At 55.8% G+C, this 24930-nt stretch overlaps 1 protein-coding gene and 1 long non-coding RNA gene across 2 annotated transcripts; one reads left to right on the top strand and one right to left on the bottom strand.

Moving 5' to 3' along the window:
* Window positions 1–677: 677 nt before the first annotated feature.
* LOC149913653 (uncharacterized) lies at window positions 678–4413 on the bottom strand. The gene is made up of 7 exons (XM_090128980.1): window positions 4305–4413; window positions 4088–4149; window positions 3512–3665; window positions 3056–3312; window positions 2769–2854; window positions 1074–1230; window positions 678–944 (listed from the first exon to the last, which is right to left on the bottom strand). Exons 1-7 carry the CDS (start codon window positions 4411–4413, stop codon window positions 678–680), a joined length of 1092 nt encoding a protein of 363 aa, XP_089985106.1.
* A 5763-nt stretch (window positions 4414–10176) lies between these two features.
* LOC149913654 (uncharacterized) lies at window positions 10177–21232 on the top strand. Its single transcript, XR_016461023.1, has 4 exons — window positions 10177–10255; window positions 10623–17978; window positions 18221–18349; window positions 18561–21232. It is a non-coding gene; the product is annotated as an uncharacterized LOC149913654 (long non-coding RNA).
* Window positions 21233–24930: the final 3698 nt, after the last annotated feature.

Raw genomic sequence — 24930 nt, forward strand, 5'->3', positions numbered from 1 at the left:
CCGGCCGGCTGGCCCATGGAGCTCTGCATTTGCAGACCTCTCCAAGCCGGCCAAAGGGGCCCTGCCAGGCCAAAAGCCCATAAGTTGTGATCCAGATAAGACAGAAGAGACTGTGCTGGATTTCCCTGGGCATCAAAGCACCGTGAGACGCTCTGATGCCCTCTCGCAATTCTTTCTCCCTCCACCAGCACAAGAGCTGGCGTCAAAAGGAGCAATGACACTGTCACAGGCGTTCTGGAGGTTTTTAAAGGGTAGGCCCCTGATAAGGCTTTATTGATGGTTTTGCCCCTCTACATTTCACTCTAGATCTCCTTGTTGGCCTGGAGAAGGGAAGGCAGCGGGGTGACCTCCTTGCAGCCTTCCAGTACATAAAGGGAGCCTACAAACAGGAGGGGAGTCAACTCTTTGATGGTGTAGCTAATGGCAGGCCAAGGGGAAGTGGTTTTGAGTTGAAGATTGGATGCCAGATTGGATTGTTCTTTCCAGAGAGAGTGGTGGGATACTGGAACAGGCTGCCCGGAGAGGTTGTGGATGCCCCGTCCCTGGAGGTGTTCAAGGCCAGGTCGGATGGGTCCTGGGCAGCCTGGTTAGTATGAGATGTGATGCAGATGGGATTGACGCATCTGTTTTGCAGCCTCCAGTGGAGCTGTGTGTGTCGTGGGCACCCCATGCCCGCATCAGCGTGGGTAGGGTGTGGCCTTCCTGCGGACTGGGGGTTTGGTGTTTGGAGGCTGGCACTCGGGAGACCCTGTTTCTTCTTTTATGGGTGGCAGCAGTCCAGGTCGGGTGATGGAAGACTCCTCAGGCAGCCTGGACTCCCCACGAAGTGGTGATGCTGCCATCTGCCCCAGTGCATCCTGCACTGGCCTGATCTTCCTTGCCCTCTGCCTGAGAAGTTTAACTGAGTCACATGTCAGTGGGAGCCTGGATGGTCGGCCTTGAGGCTCTGTAGACTCAGCCCTTGAGGAAGATCTTCTTGAGTTGCTTCTGAAAGGTGTTGCTGGCCTCAAGGTGATCTGAGGGGGTGCGGCCTTGGCTGTCTGCAATTTTTGCACCGCATCCTCACGATGGGCTTTTCCTGCTTCCTGCACTTCATCAAGGAAGCTCACGTGTTTGGTTCCCAGTGTTCGGCGCTGGTCTTGTTTGCTTGATGGTACTGCCTCCCCCTGCAGCTCGCAGGTCACCGGCTGCTCTTGGGCTTCAGACGCCCTCCGGATGGGTGGCAGCGGACTGAAAGGACAGAGCGGGAGGGGTCCGCGTGAGTGGCTGATGGCTTTGGGGCCGCATGCTGCAAGCCTGAGCCAGGAGCCTTGGCTGCAACGCAGCCCTCCCCACAGACTGCTCGCCGGCTGCCCCGTGACTCTCCTGGGATGCGGAGAGGGGCCAGCCCTGTGAGCCGCGGGGCTCCTGGCGTCCCCATCCCAGCACAGTGGGTGCTGCTGCATTCAGCACTGTTGGGCGGCCACCAACAGTGACCCTTTGGGGCTAGGGAACGGGCTCTCGCTGTGTCACCCCCATGCACATCCCAGCCCAGAGCCTCCAGCCTCACCTGGCCTTGGAGCTCTCCTTCAGCAGTGAGCTCCTTATCCTTCTGAGGTCTCCTCCATCAACGCTGTCTGAGCTCAAGCGTTTGATGAAGGTTGGACGGTCAGCAAATGACACTGGAATGGAGAAGGCAGAGGAGATTCACCGTAAACCCTTTGGCTCACTCACAAGGGGCTCTCAGGCCTGTTCCCAGAACATCTGAGAGGGACGCTCTGCTCCCCCCACTGCTGACATCTGCACCGCCCTCGGACCCTTCCTGACACCATCCCTGGCCCCACTCCTCCTCTCTGCAATTCAGCTCTGTTTTGGGACTGCATTAGTGACGTTGGCTTTGGGAAAGAGGAGCTGGGTGGTGACGATGAGGTGGCAGGGTGGCTTTTGGGGACCATATCCTTCTGCTAGGGAAGGGCGGGGCCTAAGATCCACACATCCTCCTGCCATAGCCAGGGATGAGGGCACGTCACACCCAGCACCTTAGTTTGTGAGAGGCCAACAATTCCTTAGTTTGGGAAGAGGCCGTGCTGAGCTGGCGTGAAGCTTTGACACAAGTCAGAGCCCTTGGCTGATGGTCAGCAAGGGATTGCCCATCTCAAGCTGGTTGCCCGTGCCACGGACAGGAGCTGGCAGCTGCTTTACCTCTCTTGCCATTTGGTTTCTCCTGACCAGGGATGCTTCCTGAGGACCTGCGTCTTATTGTGGGCGGTGGTTTGGGTACAAACTCCATTTGAAACCTGTACGAGAGGAGAAGACAGCGACCGGTGTGACGCAGCGCTCAAGCAATCCTTGTTGCTCTCTCTGATTGCCTGCTCCCAGGCACATTGTCATGCTGCATGAAGCACACTACTTTCTAAAGTTTTAGCAGGGTCAGTCGAGATAGGTGAAGGGGAAAGAGTTTCAAACAGCAGGAGGGAAGATTTAGATTGGATATAAGCTTTTGACAGAAGGGTGGCAGGCACCGGAACATCTTGCCCAGAGAGGTGGTGGGTGCCCGGACGGGCATTCAAGGTCGGGCTGGACCAGGCTCAGAGTTACCTCATCTGGCTGTAGGTGTCCCTGTTCCCTGCAGGGGAGTGGGACAAGGTGCCCTGTCAGGGTTCCTTCCATTCTATGATTCTGTGACATATGCTCATGGGCAGGACACTCATGGTCATAAGGAACAAGCGTTATGGAATGAGAGCTGAGCAGGTGCATCAAGCAGCAGCTACAGCCACCAACATACTCACATGGGAAAGACGACAGCGCAGCCAGAGAGCGCCATGGAGGCCACCGGTGCCACCCGAGACACCACCGTGTCCAGCAGCCAGGGGGCCTGCAGGGGAGAAACGGGGAGGATGTGGGACGTCCTCGTGAAGGCTGAGGCATTGGGGACACGAGGAGCCCAAGGCGGGGAGAGCTGACAGCAGCACAGCACTTGCACGGCCCGAGCAGCTGGCCAGGTCCTGGTGGGCCGTGTGCGGGCACAGCAAGGGTCACGGCAGTGCCTGGGCCACGGAGAAACCACACAGCTCACCTTGAAAACAGCTCTTCTGAATGTATCTTTCCCTGATAGCTTCTGGAGGAAGTCAAAGAAGAATTTCATTTGGAACGTCAGTCCATCGATGTGGAGGACGCCGATGTCCTTTAGGACAACAGCAACGTTCTCCCCGTTCTGCAGGCAGCCGGAGAGCAGGGACACGGTGCTCTGGATGCAAGTCCTGAGTGTCTCGCAGCTCAGAGAGGCAGCTGCGGCTGCCTTGCTGTATTCCAGGGGCTCCACCTTCCTATGGACTGAAAAATGCAAGGGACAGAGTTGATGATACGGGTGGTTTTCCACAGGCGCTTGCCTAGAAGTGCTTCTGGTGGACATCAGCCAGAACGGCCTCATGTTTGGACAGGCTCCTCAGAGGAGGAGGTTTGCTTTTGAGAATGGAGGCGCTGGCCGTTTGCCCTGTCCATGAAAGCAGCAAAAGTTGATCCCCCCTCCTACCTGGCAGGGACTCCCTGCGGGCCTTGAGGTGGTGCGTGGCTATGAGATTTGTAGCCAGGTGAAACACGGGCCACCGCAGAGTCAGGGTCCCATCCTCAGTGCGGATGTCTTTGGAGATGGTGTCAAAGGAGCCGAAGGTGGGAATCCAGACCCCCTGCAAGTGGAAGAGAAAGGAAGGGCGGAAGGGTTATGGGACGGCTGGAGGAAGAGCCAGAGGGGTCCAAGGTAGGGACAGAGCTCAGGTGCCCTCTGCCGCTGTTCAGAGGCACAAGCCAGGGCATCGGGAATGGCTTTGGGAAGGGGCTGCACAGTCCTCTCCTTCCCCTCGCCCTCCCAAATGCAGCACAGCAGGCAGGGCAGAAGCAGCCTCCTGGGATCCAGAGGCTTCCAGAGACCGGCATCAGCCCTGAGATAGACAGTGCCCGGCACAAGTGATCGTGCAGGATTTGCAGGAAGCCCGTGGGATGCCCAGGAGAGAAATGTGGGGGCAGTTTCCTGCTTTCTGTGGAGGGGAAGACTCAGAGGAAGTCCAGGCTGAGCTGGATGGGGAGAGGAGGAACCCGACAGCCAACACACCTTCCGCAGCAGCAGCTGCTCCCGTACATAGGCGGCCACCGCATCCCAGACGGCAACTCGCTCTGGAGGGCAAAGGAAAAGCAGGTCACACTCTGCATCTGCCGCTTCCCGGCACCGCTACCGCTGCCAGGCAGGAGCGAGGTGGCAGATGGAAAGTGTCATCTCGTGCCAAGGTTGGCTGCAGCACCGCTCCTGTGCTGGCTGTGGACCCGTGTACCTTCGGTGTCGGCGCGTGTCGGTCTGGAGGCATGCCCTGCTGCGGGGCCGACCTCGCTCATCACGTTCCGCCTCGTGCCGGCGGCTTGCTCCTTGTTGGCGCCAGCCATGCCGGAGCTCATCCTTCAGATGCGTCTGCTCTCTGCCAGATGCTCCTTCAGGATGCAGGACCCACCAGCGTGCTCTGCCTACATACCCCTCCCGGGTGCCCGTGTCACAAACGTCACCACGGTGACACGATGACAGCGTGGCCAGTGCTGGCCGCTGCCCATTGTGATGCTGGCAGCAGCAGCCTGCTGCCCGCCCCGGGTGGGAGCGCTCACCCCTCTCTGTTTTCTCTCTCTTTTCTTTGCTCTCCATGCGGTATTAGTCGTTTTCCTTTAGTGGCCATTGCCTGAAGTGATCTTCAAGTAGGAGATAGGGAAACAAGTACTGTTCCAAAGTACTCTACCCGTAACGCTGATGACCTGTGGTCAGAAAGTTGCTTAGTTTTGCCTGGAAGTCATTTATTCCTTGTTAGAACGCTCCATAAATTACCCGGCATTGATCCTCTGTGTCACAGTCATGACTCCATGGCTCCTGCGACCCAGCCGGGCAGGGAGTGCTTTGTTTGGGGGATCCCAGAGATTTGCTTTCCTCACAGCCTTCCAAGCGGGATGAGACATTTCACATGGACATTGTGGGCAGGATCACCTGAAGGAAGGAAGAGGAACGAAGAGGGGATATCGGCTGAGTTAAGAAAGCGGGACGTTGGATTGGATGACATCAGATTTGTGAACAGAAAGTAGAACCCGGGATCGTAGGGGTTGGAAGGGACCAGCGGGGGTTCACCACGTTCACCACCCCTGCCAAAACAGGTTCCCAGCAGTAGGTTGCCAGCTATCACTTGTCTTTGTACAATTTCTGAGCGGATGTCACTCTGTGGTGTCTGTGGGAATGGAATGTTGTTTCTGCATTAGATACTAAAAAGGGCAACTGGTTTGAAGAAGAACTTTCCTCCTTCCGAGCTTATCTCTATGCAAGGGAGGTCAAGCAGATATCCAGAAACAATAACCAAGTGTGGAGTGAGGGTCAGAAGTTAATTAATTAATTAGAAGTTTACACTTAGCCAGCAGAGATCTATGTTTGTCCAGTGTTTGTATGTTTAGTGAAGCGTTGAGAAGATTGGGAACCTAAAGTATTCAGCCAATGAGGAACTGGGGGAGAAAGAGAGAAGCATCGGGCAATAGGGAATAAAAGATGTAACGCTGTTTTCTGAGTGCTGTCCTGCTTGCAGGAGGCCCCTCCATTGCAATTGCAAATAAAATCTGCTTTATCAGAGATACCGTCCTGATAAAGTATTTGGATATTTCCAACATACATCATTGAATAGCTTGGATTGGTAGGGACCTTAAAGCCCATCAAGTTCCAACCCCCGTGTCATTGTCCTTGCCTTGAGCATGGGGCATCCACAACTTCTCTGGGCAATCTGTTCCATTGCCTCACAACCTGATGTTAAGGACATTAGGAATTCCCTCCTAACATCTAATCTTATTTTCTCTTTTAGTGTGTAACCATTTTCCTTGGGCCTATCACTGTCAAAGATGTTTTTTTTTCTGTTGTTTTGTTTGTTTGTGTGTTTGTTTTGAGGCTGTAGGTGTGAAAGATGTTATGTAATGTAAAACTGGAACAAAGAACTGAAGAGAAAGATCCAAATCACAGAAAATGTGCCAACACACCTCTCAGTTTCTAAACTGCTTTGGGGCCTGGTTTCTCTCCTTATTGGAAATACCAGTCTTTGAGGAGATTTATTGTGTCACTGTTTTCCAGAACTGTGTTTGGAGGACACAAAAGCATTCAGGTGCTGGGACACAGGCAGCTGCTAGCCCTGCTTGGTCTCACCTCTGTATTTGATCTCCCACTCCCTGCAGGTGTTTCCAGCTCTCCTGAATAAATGACCATGGCTAAGGTCGTGTTTTCTGCAGGCAGTGTGGGCATGTGCCCTTCCCACTGCTCTCCAGATTTCCCCCTCCCTTTGCTCTTTGTTCTTTCAGATACCTCCCAGCTATCTGGTTACTCTAGGAGCTCCCATAAGTTGGAAACTTGGGCCATCTCAGAAGTCTAATGAATTCTTTACTCAACTTCTTATTTGTGTTTGTATGTACTTTCTCTGCCAAAAGTTCTTCTGGCACCGAAATTCCCCCTGGAAGGCAGACAGCTTGAACATGGCATCCAGCTGAGGAGAGTGTTTTACTGTTCATTCAATTGCATCGTGTTGATTCCCATTTGTTGGCAACAAGGAGGAATCCCTCTGTGCCCATGTGCAGTTGGTTCTCTGAGGAAGGCAAGTGGGAGTTGATGCAAAGAAAAGCAACACTGAGCTGCAAATTTCAGAGAAGACTGATGTGAGGAAAAGGGATGAAAATCCCACGGGGCCAATGTGAGCAGTAATGGGCTTGGGAGGCTGAGGAGAAAGTCTGTCCACACAGTGAAAGAGCAAACCTCATTAGGAGACGCCTTGGATGATTACTGTCTACAAAGTGCTGCCTTAATTTGCTTTTAATACTGGAGAAAATATAAATAAATAAAGAGACTCGTTAAATGTACCTTAGGGTCCTCCTCTTTAAGTGCACTCCTGATAGCTCTCCAGTTAGCTGTACAGGTTCTGAAGACTTGAGGAAGATGTCAGGAAGGCACAAAGCACTTGAGGGCTCTTGGGGTTGTACTGGTCTCCTTGGGGTGTTTGGTGCTGAGTCCATCATCCTCCAGTGCTGAGAGAAGACTGCACAAAGTGCTCAGGAAGATAAAGTTGGAAGGAAGTTTCTGGGAGTATGAATGGGCCCCGCTGAGAGCCATTGCCAACACGGCCCCCAGGGACTTGTTAGAGCAGATAATTGGAAGCCATGATTACAGGGAGACAAAGGCGCTGTGCTGGTGGCTGTGATGCTGAGAACAGCAACCTTTGCCTTATGGAGCAGAAAGGCCAAACCCTGATGCCCAGACCTTTGGAAGGGAGATCCTGTCCCCTATGCAGGATCGAGACTATTCCTGGAGCAGTGGGAGCCTTTGCATGGGGCACAAGGAGGCCATGAGACCCCAGTGCCACGAGGACAGTGTGTCCCCTCACGGTTCTCTGTACCACAGACACCATCCACGGCCTGCTGGACAAAGACCTTGGCTCCGTCAGGGCCTTCCAGCATTGCCAGCCCCTCAGCCATCTCCACCACGTGCTGTCCTACACTGTCCCATGCAGTCTGCACCCGTTTCCCTGCAGGACGTCGGCACCAAGCCTGCTTCCCACCACAGCATCTCCCTGCCTGGACTGCTGCCCCTGACCTCAGTGGCTGTTCTTTGGAACACACAGCTGTGGGCTGATCACAGAGTGACTCCGGGTGACCTCAGGCATCACAGCCCTGCCCTCAGATCCCACATCCATATTCCCACAGCCCAGTCCCAAATCTCACATTCCAAGCCCACAGTCAACATCCCAACCCCGCATCCTACAGCCCACATCCCAATCCCAGTTCCAAATCTCATTCCCAGACCCTCATCCCAAGCCCATCACCCACCTGTCAATCTCAATCCCTCATCCCAATCGCAATCCCACATCCCCGATCCCAATTCCGATCCCAATCCCATCCCCTATGGCAATACAGAGCACGCCGAGGCCCCGCCCCCACAGCCGCTCCGCCCCGCCCCCGGCCTCTCACTGGTCGGCGACACTTCCGGTCCGTTCGCGCCTCTCATTGGTCGGCGGCAGTTCCGGCCCGCCTCCGGTCTCGGATTGGTCGGCGGCAGCGCCGCCGGCTCCGATTGGCTGAGGCGCCGAGCGCGGGAGCGGCCGTTGCCTCCGGCTCGGAGCCCGCCGTCTTTCCTCTCCGACGCCGCCGGTCCCGCAGGCGCAGGCGCTGCGCGCCGGAGCTGTGCGGACAGCACCGAGACGGAGCCGCGGCACGACGGGAGCGGTGCTGAGGAAAGCGGCACAAGCCGGAGGTGTGCGGGAGAACGGCTTGGGCCGGGGCCGGGGAGAGGAACCGTGCGCGGGATGCGGGGCTTTGGGACGGCTGAAGGACTCGGGGCCCAACCGCCGCAGCGCTGCTGCCCGCATCCGGGCCGTGCCCCCCCGAGGCCTCCGGCGCTGCTCCCGGTGCCCCCCGGGGCTGAGGTGAGCTGTGGGTCCGGGGGGCGATGGGGGAGATCCGGGGGGATGTGGGAGTTTAGGGGCTGTTTTGGCTGCAGAGGGGCTGTGGGGTAATATGGGGTTTGGGGGGGTATGGGGTAATGTGGGGGAATATCGGGGATGTGGGGGAGTGTTGGGGGATGTGAGGGTATAGGTACTGTGTGGGGAATATGGGGTTGGGGGGCTATCAGGAGGGATGTGGGGCTATGAGGCGCTTTAGGGGGGCTGTAGAGGGATATAGGGCTGCGTGGGTGATAGGAGGGTATGGGGCTCTAGGGCTTCGGGGGCCTTAGGGGTGGATATAGGGGTTCGTGGGGCTATAGGGTGCTTTATTGTGGCTACAGGGAGATTTGGGGCAATAGCAAGCTGTGGGGACTCTAGAAGTGGTATGGGGGATATGGGAGAAAAGGGGGCTATGAGGGGGATAGAGGGGGATATGGGGCTATAAGGCACTGGGGGGGCTTTAGGGGGTGTTTTAGGGCTATAGAGGGATATAGGGTTCTATGGGAGCTGGGGGGGCGTGGGACTGTCGGTGGCTATTTGGGGAGCTATACAGTTGTAAGGGAAGATCATAAGGGGATATGCATGGGCTATCAAAGTGTTACGGGGGATATGGGAGTATAGGGGGCTTTATTGTGGCTATAGGGTGTTATGGGGCTATATGAAAATGTGGGAGGACTCTAGGGGGATATAAGGGGATATGGGAGGGTTATAAAAGACTGGGGGGCTCTTGGGGGAATCTATAAGGGGAAGTGGGATGGCTATAGGAGAGTTCTTAAAGGATATGGGACTACAAGGGGGTGTATGGGGGATATGGTTCTCTAAGGGGCTGTGTGGGGCCATAGGGTGATAGGGGGCTCTAGGGTGGGCTCTAAGGGCTGTGGGGCTAGAAGGCTCCCCCCTTCCTTTCATAGAATCACCAAGGTTGGAAAAGACCTAAAAGATCATCCAGTCTAACCGTTCACCCACTACCAATAGCTCCTACTAAACCATGTCCCTCAACGCAACATCCAGTCTTTCCTTGAACACCCCCAGGGTCGGTGACACCTCCATGGGCTGTCCATTCCAGTGCCTGATCACCCCTTCTGAAAAGTAATACTTCCTAATGTCCAGCTTGAATCTCCCCTGCCATAGCTTGAAACCATTCCCTCTGGTCCTATCACTAATGACACGAGAGAAGAGGCCGACCCCCAGCTCACTACAACCTCCCTTCGGGAAGTTATAGACCTTTAAAGGGTTAATGGGACTATAGGGGTTTGTGGTGGGCAATGGGAGGGTCTATAGGATGATGGGGGCTGGGGAGGGTCTATAGAGAGGGTTGTTATGCTATAGGAAGTTTTGGGGGGACGTAGAGGGGCTGAGGGGGGCAATGGGGGACTATAGGGAGACATGGGCCTATAGGAGGTGTATGGCAGATGTGGTTCCATAAGTGGCTGTGTGGGGCCATAGGGTGATGGTAGGCTATAAGGGGACGTTGGGCTAGAAGGCTCACCCTCCTCTCCCACCCTATAACCTATCCATAGGTTTAACCTATCCATAGCAGGGTGGCTGAAATGCCAGTTGTGAAACTTAAATCAGAACTGAAGTTTGATTGGAATAGAATAGCACTGTTTTGTGGTCTTAAATCTGACACGTGTTTTCTCCTTGGGCTTCAGGTACAGATATAGTTTCATAATGGCTTTGGAGAAGGTTTCACTATCCAGTCTCCTGATCAGGAAGAAAGAAGAAGGTTTTTGGAGGACTTAATCACGAGTGGAGCTGCTGCTGAACCTCCACTTCCAAGAAGCAGGCAGGTGAGGACGTTGTGCATCTCAGCCTTTGCTCACTGCAAGGTACCAGCGACTCAGTCTGTGCTGTGTGGTGATTTTCCATCAGCACTTCTGCTTGTGCCTGAGCACCAGGCATCCAGGCATCTGTATTTCCTCCCTCAGACCTCCCTTACCAGCTCCACAGCCCCCCTAGGATCTTGTTCCCCCTCCAGCTGGCTCTGAAGAGCCCTTCCATTTTTGAGAAGGCTGCCGGTTTAGTTCAGCATCTCCTGATGTGTCACAGAGATTCAGGGCGTTCAAGAAGACGCTTCTTTAAAGTGCTTAAGATGGTGAATTCTGCCAGACAGCGCTTGTCTAATTAACCCTCTTAACCGCAAGGTTTCTTCTGTAGGTCCCGATGATGGCACAGGCATTAAACAGCACAGAGCTCGTTGCTGGGGAGAGGCTGTGCATTGTGTATGAAGGGAGAGATGGAGGAGGGGTTTGAACAGCGTTGTGCAGGAATGGAAAGCTGGTAAGAGAAACGGTGTGTGTTCTGAGAGCAAGGGCTGTACAGCTCATCTCTGTGTTCTAACAGGAAATGCACGGCAGAGCTCTCTGCTCTCTGTTCTTTCTTGCAAGGTTACTGCCCTTCAAAGTGCGCTGTGGATTGGCATCACGATGACAACCCAAGGATGGCAGCAGGAGATGCAGCACAGCCCTCTCCAGCAGCAACGTGCGTTGATTCATCTTGCTAATTCTCAAAGGAGAAGGTGTGTTTAGCTTCCAAAGTTGGTGGCAAGATAGCATGTTTTGAAGGCTTTGGGGATCTTCCTCTTCCGCATCCTAAGGCAGTGAAGGAGTTCCCTTGCTGTGTGGGAATGGTTCCTGTGCAAGGGCACGGTCGTCAGCCTGTAACAGATACTGAAGGTGATGGTTTTGTGTCTGCAATTATGGAGTTGGCCTTGTAGTGGCAGTTGCACCCACTAACATGCAGCTCTTTCTGACACAGGCAGCAGAATGGGCAGCGGTACTGCAGCTTCTCTGGCAGTCTTGCAGCTACGTCAGGAAGTAGCAGATGTGGATTTGAAAGAAGAACTCAGTTCCTGGGACGTTCCCCTGTTCTTCCCCTAGCTGTCCCCTTGCCCCAGCCCAGATTCCCCTTGCATTCCTGTAGGTGTTCCTTCCATCCCCCATGGCTGCCCCTTGCTTTCCCCAAGATAACCCATTACCTTTCCATTACAGCCCACCCATAATTCCCTCAGAGCCCCGACACCTCCCTCCTCCCTCAATACTTTCCCTGCAAGATCCCAGTAGCCCAGCACAGACCCCATTGCCCCTTAATGACCTCCTCAGACTAGGAACTTCTCCACTACAGCTGGCCCAAAACCTCACAGACCTCCACAGCCCCCAGCAGCACCCCATATTCCCCACTAGACTCCAGCAGACCCCCATTATTTCCTCCTTCAGATCTCCCTTATCGCCTCCAGGGCTCCTTAGCAACGTCAGAGACCTCCACAGTCCTTGACAGGACCCCTGCCACTATTCCAGGACCCCAGTAGCCAACCTGGGCCCCTCCTCACCCCCTTCTCCCTCCAGAACCCATACAACCAAATAATACTGGGGCAGGGGCAGCTGCTGCTGGAGAGGAATGTGGAGCTGCAGCACTTCCTGCACAACACAGATGTGGGTGAAAGTGATGTGGGAGCACTGGGGATATGGGCCACAGGCTGCAGGAGCAGAGTGCTGCGCAGGAGAAGGCAACGTGTGAGGTAAAGGTGGGACTTGTGGGTGTGGGGACATGGGGTGGCATGGGGATGTAGGGGGCCTGGGGGCATGTGGGGAGGGGTTTGGGGTGAGAATGGGGGATGTGGGGTGGTGCTGGAATGCATTTTTTTGATTTCTTCCTGAGAGGGGATTGGGGTTCCCTGTGGCCCAAAGGTGGGGCCCTGATCCATAACCTCTCATGACCCCATAACCTCATAGAACTCAGCGTGACCCCAAGGCTCCACATGACCCATATCCCTGTGAGCACCATAACCCCGGATGAGGCTGTGGACAGTAATGGGTCTGTTCTGGGGTCGTTCAGGGGACGCTACAGGGTGGCTCTGGGGTCGCTGTACATCAGCTGCCTATAACATCCCCTGACCCCCGGCTTGCCCCCATCTTGCTGGGCAAGCTGGGAGTCCGGGGGGCTATGGAAGAGGTTCCATGATCAGAGCAGATTCACCACCAGCTCTGTGTGCGGGAACATCGACCCCACTGAGCTGTGGCTGTGTCCCATAGCTGCCCCATTTCATAGCAGCCCCAGAGCCATCCTAGAGCAGCCCAGAACAGCCCTATCACTGCCCACGGCCTGTGGCCAGCAGCAGTTCCACCACCAGTGGTGTGTTGGGTAAAGGCAGCTCCTAGGTGTGGCTGTGCCCCATAGCTGCCCCAAAGTGCCCCTTTGGGGTCCTACCATCCGTGTCCTTTGTCCCACAGCTTTGTAGGGCTTCCCCCATCCCAGCAGATCCCCCCAAGTGCCCGTGGGCTGTGCAAGAAACGCTCTCATCACTGCTCTTCCATCAGGCTCAGCTCTCCCTGCAGCAGCAAAGCTCATCTGTTATTGCTATGGCTTCTCTGCACTCTCCCTCCTCGTGGTAAGGGAGAAAAGGCGCAGCTGCTCACTGAGCTCCTTCTGCTCCTGTAGCTCTCCTCCCTTGGCAGTCCCTGCTCTCCTGTTCCCTCTTGGCTGGGGACTGCAGGCTCACAGTCTAGGCCACGCATCCGCTCTGCTGTTTCTCTAGGTGAGGTCTGTGGCCAACCTGGTCCTTTTGGTGTTATTGTTTGCTTTCCTATGCAGACAGGCAGGCAGGATTTCTGACAGCTGTTGCCATTGCTGTGTCTCATGCTCTGTCCTGCACCTGTGCCTTCCCTCGTGTGCAGTCTCCACCTTCCTTTGGTCCGAACATCCTGGCCCTGCTGTGCTCTGCTCAGCATCTGTCTGCTGAACAACAGCACAGCTCTCACTCTGATCCTACTTATCCTGCTATCCCTGCAGATGTTAGAATGTTTCCTGACCGTAACAGCTCAGCACAGCCGTGCTGACCACAGCAGGGTGCAGCTTCTTGTTGCAGAGTCCCATAGCGGTGGGTGACCGTGCAAAAGGGGAATCCCACCGCTGCTGTTCTCCATCCTTCTCCTTCTGCACCACCATGCATTCCTTCCTCCTCGTGCTGCGCTGCCATCAGAGCTCTTTGTCCATTTCTCGGGGTCTTTGCAGCAACTGCTCCAAGACCTGATGTTGGAGCCATTTCTTTACCACTGTCCCTACTGCTCCAACGTCCCCAGTCTGGGACGCCTTTTTGTAAGGAGGTCTGCTGTTCCTTCTGCAGCTGACTTGGATTTCTTCTCCCACTGTCCCCATTAAGGAGTTGATTTCCTGCAGTCCGTCCCAGCTCTATCCCTGGTTCAAGTCTCCTTCATTGCCATGCAGCACCCAAGCTCCAGCCCCTTCCTCAGTCTCAGTGGGATTGCTTTGTCACCAAACCTTGTGACAGGTGTTTCCCTGCAGAAGCATTCATGTCCTTCTTCTGGCTCTTTTGGACAGTTCCCATCTCTCCAAACTGAGAGAAACGGCTGCAGCCCACCCCATGTCGCCTTTGGGGCAGCTCTGGGGCAGTCCCACCCTGAGGAGAAGATGCCTTTTCCCCACACACAGATGGTTCTATGGCCATATGGGGTTAGCACAGGGGGTCGTGGGTCACATGGGGGTCCTGCAGGTCACAGAGTTATGGGGTGACGTAGGGTCAGATGGCACTGCACAGAGTTATGTGGTCAGATGGGGTTCTGGGTCACAGCAATGGGGTCAGAAGGGATTGTAGGGTCAGGTTGGGTGATATGGAGTTATGGGTCTCAGAGTTTTATATGGTGGGGGCAGGGATCCCAGAGTTCTGGGGCCACATGGCAGTGGATTGCAGCGTGATGGGGGCAGGCAGGGTCAGGGAGTGCCAGGGTCATGTGGGGGTATGGTTCACACAGGGCTGTGGGTCACACGCTGCCATGGGGTCACACACACACAGGGTTATGTGGTCATCTTGGGGTTTGGCTCATGTGGGGTCATGGATCGTGGCCCCACCTTTGGGCTACAGGGACCCCCAGTCCCATCTCAGGAAGAAATAAAGCCACTCCAACACTGCCCCACCTTTTTACCACAGACCACTCCTCACATCCCCCCCTTCCCTCTATGTCCCCATAGCTCCCCATATGTCTGTGTCCCACCTGCAGCGCATGTCTTGCCTTCTCCTGAAGAGCATTCTGCTCCTGCAGGCTCTGTTTCCACATCCATCCCATGTCCCCCACATGTATATTCATACAACCCCCCACAGATCTCCATAGCTCATTAAGGACCTCCTCAGACCTGGTACACCTCCCTCCCACCCTGCCCAGGACCTCACAGTGACCCACAGTTCCCATCAACAACCCTTATCCCTGCTCTGGGCTTCCTCCTTATCCCCTCCCTGTTTCCTCCTTTGGACCTCCCTTACCCATTCCAGGACCCCCTTGGATCTCACAGATCCCCACAGTTTCTGACTGGACCCCCATCACCGTCCCAGGACCCCCACAGCCCACCTGGTGCTGCTGAACCTGGCGTCCTCACTGAATTGTGCCACAGTGCTGCACCCTGAGCCCTTCTGCAGTGCTGCAGATCCCAGGGCAGTGGGCACTGCTCTGTATGTCTCCACCCGGCCCAGGAACGCCATCCCTGCGCTGCCTGTGGAAGTCTTTTCTTTGCTCCTGGCACATCTTCCATCTGCAGAGCACATGAGGAGTGTCCCTCAGACTGCGCTCCAGGTTAACCTGCAGCGTCCAAACGAGGAATCCCGCAGCAGCCCTCATCTCAGGATGGGGCTACAGCTGTGCCCCAGTGCCTTCATTAAAGAGAGGAGAATGAAGGAGCGTAACGGGGCATCTTTCCTCCTGACATTTCCCACCGTCTGCGTGTTGGCTGTGCCGTGGGAGTGGCATTTGGTCATAGAGCTGTGAGTGCAGGTATGTGTGCAAACAGGGGTGTGCAGAGATCATAGAATCACAGAATCATAGAATGTCCTGGGTTTTTAGTTTTCCATGTGTGTGTGTGTGCACATGGCTGTGTGCAAGGCTGGGGCTGCGCTCTTGTACTCCTGCATGTGGGTGTGCAATGGGATGGGTCTGCACATGAGTGTGTATGAACAAGGATGTGTGCATCAAGGTATTTGCACACAGTTTTGTGTTTTTTCACACATTTGCATGCACATGGGTGGAGTGTGCGTGTAGGTGTGCAAGGATGTGCTTGCATGTGCGTGTAAATGCACAGGTTTGTGTGCGGGGAAGTCTTGCACGTGGGTGTGTGGTTCTGCACACCTATGTGCACGCAGATGTGGGTGCAGGGCAGCAGCTGAGGTTCCTGGGAACAGGAGATTCCTGGGAGAGGCGGAACTCACACGAGAGTGCTGGAGAGCACAGGGCCGGGAAGCAGAGCTCTGTGCTCTGCACAACAGCCTGCAGGATGGCCTGGAGCGCTGATAGAAGCAGGATAGAGTCACAGAATCACACAGAATGGCCCAGGTTGGAATGGACTTTAAGCATCATCTCTACCACCTTCCCACCACAGGCAGGGCCACCAACCTCCACATTTCATACCAGACCAGGCTGCCCAGGGCCCCATCCAACCTGGCCTTCAACACCTCCAGGGATGGATGGGGCATCCACAGCCTCTCTGGGCAGCTGTTCCAGCACTGCAAGTAAAGAATGTCTCCTGACATCCAACCTAAATCTTCCCTGCCTCCACTTCAAACCATTTCCCCTTGTCCTGCTGTTCTTTACCCTTTCAGAGAGTTGACTTCCCTCCTCTTTAGAGGCTCCCTTTAGGTCCTGAAAGGCTGCCATTCGCTCACCCCACAGCCTTCTTTTCTGCAAGCTGAACAAGCCCAGCTCCCTTGGCCTGTCTTCTTAGGAGAGGTGCTGCAGCATTCTGATCATCTTTGTGGCACTCCTCTGCACCTTCTCAACATCTCTCTGCCTTCCTTGTATTGAAGGCCCCAGACCTGGATGTGATACTCCAGATGGGGAGTGTGCGCCGCCTCAGCTTCTACAGGTGGGTGTTTGGGGGGATAGGGGGGTACCAAGATGGGGACTGGGGCTAAGGGAGCCAGGGGCCGCGTGCTGCTCTGCTTTGCCCCCGTGGGGCTTCTGTGTCACTCAGGGCCTCTGCTCGGAGGCAGGAGGTGCTCTGTGTCCCCCCGCAACCCCCCAGTCCCTCTTTCTGACCTCCAGGGTCACACTCTCCTCTGTGCTCCCCTTCCCACCTGAATACTGGAGCACCCTCCCAACTCCAGTTCCCCCATTCTGATTCCTGCAGTCCTCCTCCACCCCCCACCTCACTGCCCCCTTCTCAGTTCCCTCCCCATTCCAAATTCTGACCCCCAGGGTGCCTTTCCTCGTCCCCTTCCCCCGTCGCACCCCTCCTATTCCCCCATTCTGATGCTCCTCTTCCCTTCCCCCCCCTCCGCCAGTGTACCCCCTGAATCCCCCATCCAGAATCACAGAATCACACCATCACCAGGGTTGAAATCACCAATAGCTCTCACTAATCCACGTCCCTCAACACAACGTCTCAGTGTTCCTTGACCACCTCCGGGGCTGGTGACTCCACCACTCCCAGTGCAGCCCATTCCAGCACCCGACCACTCTGTTGGAGCAGTAATATTTCCTAACGTCCAGCCTGAATCTCCCCTGGTGCAACTTGAGGCCATTCCCTCTCGTCCTATCGCTGTTACATGAGAGAAGAGACCAGCCCCCAGCTCACCACGGCCTCCCTTCAGGAGTTACAGAGAGCAATGAGGTCTCCCTGAGATCCTTCTTGCAATGAGGGGCCCAGAACTGAACACAGCGCTCGAGCTGCAGCCTCACCAGAGCTGAGTGCAGCGGGACAATCACTTCCCTGCTCTGCTGCCATCACCATTTCTGATACAGGCCAGGATGCCACTGGTCTTCTTGGCTACATGGGCACATTGCTGGCTCATGTTCAGCTGCGTGCCAACCCATTACCCCAGGTCCGTTTCCTCTACATTGACTTCCAGCTGCTCTGCCCCACGCCCATAGCGGTGCCTGGGGTTGTGGTGGCCAAAGTGCCTCTCCAGTTGACCAGGAAGGCTGACAGATGATGGAAAGCAGCTTGGCTTTTCACCTCCCCCAGCTCCCCAGCACGCTTGGATGAATCTCATCTGGCCCCGCGGACTTGTGGCAGTCCAGGTGGAACAGGATGTGAACTTTGGTTGGAAATGCAATGCCACGGGCTGCACAACTGTGGGACAGTTCTGAGTGTAAGGAAGGGCATCTGCTGGGTGAGTGCTTTGCTGGGTGAGCATCGCCCTGCTGAAGAGCAGCCGTTGTCTTTGCAGACAGCCACATCCACGGGGATTGGAAGCTTTTTCTGCCTTCCGGCTCTTGGCTGTTGCTCTGAGAGTGGAGGTTCTTGCCCGGAGAGAACCACCAGCAGAAAGGATCCCACGCGTGGCCTCTGAGCCCCTTCAGGCAAACCAGCTGGATGAGCGTGGCCTGTGACCTTGGCTTGGAGTTAAGCCAGCAGGCTTTGCCCAAAGCAGAATGACCTGTGGGCACAGCGTCCAGCAGGGGGAAGTGACCAACAGCTGGAGACAGCAGCAGCTTGAGCAGCGCTCTTGAGGGAAAGCCTCACTGTGAACACAGGCCCAGCAGAAGAGTAGCTTGTCCCTGTGCTCACATAGTAAGGTCTTCCTTTCTGACCTGTTACCTCTCAGCTGGTGCCTACAGCTGTGTGATGTGCTCTGCAGGAAGTGCTGACGTTTTGCATTTCACCTTGTCTTTCATCTTGCTTAAAAGCTTAGAGGCCACCTTAATTTCCACAGCCGTGAGCTTTGTGCCGCAAGAGCTCTCCAGCTTCTTCCTGTGATGTGAGGCTGTATTGTGTCTACTTTAAGTCATGCTCTTTTCCCTTTTCATTTTAAGGTAGGAAAATTCATTTCTGGGCCGGGAGGAGAAGAAATGCGACAATCTTGCCTGCACTGTTCAGCTTGCCTGAGTTGCCAAGTGTTCCTCATTTGTCTTGTACCCTTCAATTCCAAGTCCAGGTCAGAGGTAAGCACCTACAGTTAAGTAAGCGATTTCACTATTTATTTCTGACTGTGGCAATTCAGTTCACAAGTCACACTTCATTTACAGTGCCTGCCTTAATTCTGACAAAGCTTGCAGTTGCAGCTGACTTCCCAAGGCTGCAGTACATGGTGGTGGCACAGCCTTGGGCTTCTGCATTTGTGCTAAGGCCACATTTCCTTCCTCTGTCTTGCAGGTCAGCTGGCGCTAGAAGTGGACGGTATCCCAGTGTGAATGAAGGTCAGTAGGAGCAGCTGCTGATGGGAGGAAGGAAGTGCAGGCTACTGGACCTGAAGCATCTCCCGGTACGGTAGCAGAGGAGGCGGTAGTGATGCTGGGGGGCAGTTGCAGAAGAACGGGAGGAACTCCTCAGCAGGAAGCCACAACCCCTGCAGCAAGCTGCAGGAGACTCAGCACGTGTGGATGCCCAGGAAGAAATGCAGGCCCGGTGTTTGAGCAGCGCTGGCCACGGAGTGCTGCAGCCCAAGAACAAAGCTATTCTGCCTTTGCCAAGATGGCTTTTCAGGGTGGACTAGTCTGTTCTCACAAAAACCAGAGGGCTGACTCATCCAAATGCTTGCTGGTTGCTTGGAAGCCCAAATCCTTCAGTCTCCAAGCTGGGGGCAGCCTGGGGGCAACATCTCCTGCGTGTGATCATGCGGTGCCTGAGCGAGAGGATGAGCCAGGCTGCTTACACAAGAGGCATCTTAATTTCTCTGTTTTGTTACTTCAGATAATGCCACTGGGTGGCCCTCGTGTTGTTTTCTTAAAATTTGGTACCAGCCCTGGTGACTCTGGGCCAGAGCCCAAAAGGCAGGAACCAGTCCAGGAGCTTAAAGTCACGGCCCCAGTTAGAGAGGCTGGCACCAGCCCTGGGACATAAAGATGCTGCCAGAGAAGCCAGCAGTGGCCCTGGGGCCTACAAACAGAGCCAGAGAGGCTGGCCCTGGCCACGGGACCTGAAGCCACAGCCTGAGTGGCCAGCACCGACCCTGGGGATTAAAGCCCAGGCCCAGCCAGAGAGGCTGGCACGAGTCCTGGGCCTAAACCTGAAGCCACAACACAAGAAGCCAGCACCAGCTTCGGGCCTGAAGCCACAGCCTGAGAGGCTGGTGCCGGCCCTGAAGTCTGCAGCTCCAGCCAGAGAGCCCAGCACCAGCCCTGGGGCCCAAAGCCAGAGGCAGAGGCCAGCACCGGCCCTGGGGCACACAGATGTGCTTCCCACTGGTTTCTACTCATTCCTATAGGCCTCCACTGTCCACTCTGAGCCCATACTGGTCCTCACTGGGTTTTACTTTGCCACACTGGACTTCTCTGGTCCATACTGCTGTGCACTCCTCCCAGTTCCCACTACTTCCTCTGGGACTCCTCTGACCACTACGAGGCCATACTGCGTTTTCATTGGGCTGCACAAGAGTCATCTTCACTTCTCTGTTGCTTTCCTTCAATTAACCCCCATTCAATCACCCCCATTCACCCCACTGGGTGACCCTGGCGTTGGTTTCCTAAAACGTGGGTCTAGGAGGTGACCACTCCCTTTGCCTGTGATGAGAGCACAGAAGCGATGCAGGCACTCGCTGAGGTCACAGTCGGTGCCAGGGTGGGAGCGTTTGTGCCACAGCTGGTGAGCAGAGCTGGTGCTCTGGTGAGCGTGCTGCACGCAGAGACTGAGCTCTGTGCTTTTCTTGAGAGAGATCACCCTGTGAGAGCCCACTGGAAGCAGCGCTGCGGCGTGTGTGTGAGCTGGGCACAGCTCGGGCTGAGCAGTGACCAGGTGAGCTGGGTTTGGTGCTGGCTGGTTGCCGGGAGGTGTCTCAGCAGAAAAGCTGGGCTGGGGAGGAGTTCCCAGCTCCAGCAGTGCCCTTCTGGCTGTATCCAGAGGAAATGGGTTCTTGTTGAGATTCCATCCCACGATTCGGTGAGGATGATGAAATGTCATTCCTCCCCTGGAAAACTGCTGCCGAGCCCCCCCTTCATGTCAGACCTTTCCAAGGAAGCAGAGCGCAGACTTCACAGAGTGCAACTTGTGGCTCACTGCTCCATGGATTGCTTGGTGTGCCATACCCAGCAGGTGTTTCACCGCACCGCGCTGCAGTCACGGCAGAGAGCCAGCTGCTCAGCTGTGGACATGGACGATCAGCACAGCTGTGGGGGAAAAGGGGACCGGGGGGCACTTGCTGACAGAAGCCATGGCAGTCAGACACAAGCTGGAGCTAGTGATGGGCAGCTGTTGCAGCCAGCTGATGTCCAAGCATTGCCCTCCTCCAGAGACTACATTGCATGGCAGAAGAAAGCTGGGACAATGCTTCTTCCTCCTGATTTTTCACTTGTTGATACTTTCTGTAGGGTTCCTGTCCAGAAGGAGAACTCAGGAGTCAAGGCAGCTGAAGATTGCAGTTGCAGTGCTGTAGGCGATGTCAAGTAAGCATCCGTTTGGAGTGCAGGAAGGGGCAGTGAGAAGTGTTTGTGTCAGTTTGTGTTTGGGCTATCAAAGTAGCACCTTTCTGCTTTCCGGGGGGACATGGGCTTACTGGACACTACTTCTCTGCCTGCTGGTGTCTGTGAAATCAACATACAATCTGTTGTTGCAGGGACAAAAGCAGTGCATCTGTGGAATGGTGCGGGGATTTACGGTTACCTTTCCTGTCCTGATTGATAGTGGGAAGCCAATGTTTAGCCTAGATCCCTTACTGTGAACATGGTACGGGTGAGCTGGCATTGACTCTTTGGGATTTTGTTGCTTTTCCCTGCAGTGGCGACCAGCTCGGATGCGCTGGAGGACATCACGGACATCCAGGGTTTGCTGTCTTGGATCAACGGTGAGTTTGGGGGCTGCAGAGCTGCAGGTGCGTGTTTGCACAGAGTGGGTGCGGGAAGGCTATCATCACCATTTTGGGGGATGTTCTTGCATTTTCAGACGTGGCAAGAGCTGTAGAGGTCCCCCATGAGAACCCCGGCAGCCCTGCCGGGGATGCCCAGGATGCTTCGTCGCTGAGCTCCCTGACAACCCCAGGGACAGCAGAGAGCTCAGCACACAGCCTGCCTCCGGGACGCCCGCCGACCCCTTCTGGGGGCTCCCACCATCCCCCGGGTTCCTGCCTGAGCTGCAGTGTGGGCTGTCGCAGCTGCGCCCCATCACGCCACCTGCGAGTGCCCGGCTCAGTCCACGGCCGACCACGCTGGCTGTCACCACGCCTCCCTCAGCCCAAAGCGCACAGCCCACCGAGGAGGTGCAGCAGATGGAGCCCCAGGAGGTTCAGGCTCACTCGCCCCCGTCACCGGGCTCTGTCCCCAGCCGGGTTGCAGAAAAGAAGAAGAAGGGCAGCACCAAGCGGGCCAAGTGCCCTGCGCCTGCCGGCACCTCCCAGAAAGGGGAGAGCTCCCAGCAGGAGCAGCCCACCACCAGCGCTCCAGCCAAGAAAAGGAAGCTGCCGCCGCGCAGGGAAAGAGCAGAGAGAAAAGGCCGCAAGCGCCTGTGCCCAGCGAAGCTGTCTGGGGCCAGCGCAGGAGCCAGCAGCAGCGGGCAAGTGGGCACTGCCAGCGAGCTGCGCGTGCACTTGTGTAAATCCATCCAGGTCGTGCACCCGCTGGGGCAGAGGGTGACTGTGGTGGGCCCGGTGCGCCAGCCACCCTCTGCGCAGCCCCAACCCTCGGCCAGCACCGGCCCTGCTGCCCTCCGGCCCCAAGACAGCGGCACAGACAAGGCAGCGCCGGCATCTCCAGGCAGCACGGGGCAAAAGGGGGGCACTGCCGAGAAGACGGCGCCGAGCTGCCTGCGCCCGTCCCCGCAGAGGAGCTCACCGCTGCGGAGGGACCCACCATCACCACCACCACCACCACCACCACCACCACCACCAGTGCTGCACCAGCAGCAGCCTCGGCCGCAGCGCCCCGGGGACTTTGTGCCCTGCGTGGGGCCACGGGCGGGCGGCGGTGCGGTACCCATAGTGATGGAGGTGTCGCTGCCCATCACAGCCGAGCAGCGGCCCGAGCGGGAGCGCATGAAGAAGCTGGCCCAGGAGGAGCGGCAGCGGGCGGCCCAGCAGATGAAGATCGGCCCCGTGCAGTTCCTGGTGCAGCGGGAGATAGACATGGCCATAGCCGACCAGTATGGCTACCCGTAACCCTGCGCTCCTCGCCGGCCCCACAGCACCAGGCAGCAGCGGCAGCGTTCCAGAGGCACCGCCAGCGGCCCCATCCCTCCTTTCCAGAACCAAGCTGTCCTCCGGAGTCATCGCGGCAGTGGGATGGGACGTCATCTGGCAATGAACTCTTGTGGGATGGGAATTTTAGGATTATCGTCCTTCCTGTTACTCCTTGTTTTCTATGATACGTTATTAAAAGCTTTGTGTTCCCTTTGCTGTGTCCCTCTGCCTGCAGTCATTTGGGCCCTGTCACAGCCCCCAGCTCCTCATACCTGCCTCTGGGGCAGGATGGGGCACCACAGATGGCCGTGTCCCTCTGCTGCCACCACCAGCCCCAGCCTTCCTCTCTCCCTGCAGTCCTTTGTGCAGCGGGATGCAGAGGGTGTTTCACACAGCTTCCTGTGCTGCCCAGTACCATGAATTGCTGTGGGGATGGGCAGCAGGCACGGGTAGACGGAGGGGAATTGCCCTGGCCAGAAGAGACTCTGACAGGGGCAGTTCCCATGCAGGGGTGAAGCAGGAGCAGCAGGGCCTGACGTGCAGAAAGGCATGAAGATAGCTCCCAAGCCATGGCTCTTCTGCCCCCACGTTGTTTGGGTCCTGCCAGTTTTGTCTTCAGACAGGGACCCAACCAACTCTGTACACACACAGCAGGATTTGCCATCTGGCTGCCGCTCACGAGTGCTGCCCCCCAGGGCTCAGTACTGGGGCTGCTCCTATTGAACACCTTCATCAATGATTTGATGAGGGGACTGAGGGCACCCTCAGTGCCAAATCTCACATTCCAAGCCCACAGTCAACATCCCAACCCCACATCCTACAGCCCACATCCCACTCCCAGTTCCAAATCTCATTCCCAGGCCCTCATCCCAAGGCCATCACCCACCTGTCAATCTCGAGCCCTCATCCCAATCGCAATCCCACATCCCCAATCCCAATTCCGATCCCAATCCCATCCCCTATGGCAATACAGAGCACCCCGAGGCCCCGCCCCCACAGCCGCTCCACCCAAGTTTAGTTGCAGTCAAGAAAAAACAGTCACAATTAGGGATTGACAAAGAGCGCACGGCCTGATTTGTCCAGCGACATTCCATGAGCTGCTGCACTACTACTGGTCCAGAGTAGAAACTATGCAGCTTTGGACCACCAAGCTGCCATCCTGGCACTGCTCTCATTGGAGGCAGTGCTCCAAGTTCTCCTGCTGTTGCTGACACCTGACGTTGCCCAGTTAGGACTAGGCCACTGCGCTCGGCTCCACCCCCTGTGCCACACACACGTGTACAGCCCATCACCCTTCCACCTGCTGTGAAAAACACCATCCCATCTTGCACACTGCGGCCATATTGCCTTCCTCCTCCTCCCCCCACCAGTTCCCATTCCTGCTTCCCTTCCTGTGCCCCCCCCGCTTCGTTGCTGTGGCCCCAATAGCCTGCCACCCCCCTTAGCCCTCCGGTTTGCATGAGGCTTTGCATCGCTTCCTCTGTGCACAACCCCCCATTGCTGTGCCCCTTCTTGCACCCCTCTTTTGCAGCACCGTTTAGCCATCCCCCCCTACTAAAAGTACAGCTAACTCAGAAATCCAGATTGTTTTTAATTAGCGTTTTTAATTAAAACACAGCTTGCAGCCAGTGCTGTGAATCTTTATCACCGGACTGTGAGCTACTCCTGGCAGGGAATTCTCTCTCTGTACCATTGGTTTTGTAGCAGTCACTGTTACCTTTGCCTCAGTATCCCTCTGGGTTCTCTCTACGTGTCCCTTTCTGGAATCTTACCTCTCATTGGGAAACCCCTCACAACCTTTCCTCTTTGCTTTTCTGTACGGAACATCTGTATTTTATCCTCCTTTATATTAACTTCTTTATAACCTTTGGGCTGTAACACCCCTGGCAATGAAAACACAAATTGCATTTTAAAGTGACGCTGCTGTGTTTTGTACCAATTTCCAAATTTTTATTTTATTATTAATATTTTTTTAATCAGGACACATTATACCTGTTGCGGAGCAGTGTGGCTCCACAGCTGCACAGCACAGCATCTTAGGGACAGCTTTTATTGAGCTGGCAGGCGTAACTGCCGGACGCCGGACAGGCGGTACATCCCCTGCACCACGCCTTGCTGCTCAGTGAATGCAGCGCCGCCCTGCAGGACCTGGGGGACTACAGAACATTAAAGATCACCGAGTCCAACCGCAACCTGACCATCCTCCCCTCACTCTAACAACCCACCACTAAATCATGTCCCTGAGCACCACAGCCAGACGTCTTTTGGACGCATTCAGGGACGGTCAGGGACACATCCCCGCTTAGCCAGGGCTGCTGAAGGATGATGGAGAGCGGCTTTGCAGCCACATCTGCCAACTCCCTCAGCACCCCAGGCTGCAATCCATCCGGCCCCATGGACTTGTGGGCGTGCAGCTTTCGG

This window comes from Phasianus colchicus, chromosome 35 (assembly GCF_987193195.1).
Source record: "Phasianus colchicus chromosome 35, bPhaCol1.hap1.1, whole genome shotgun sequence".
Taxonomy (NCBI): Eukaryota; Metazoa; Chordata; class Aves; order Galliformes; family Phasianidae; genus Phasianus; species Phasianus colchicus.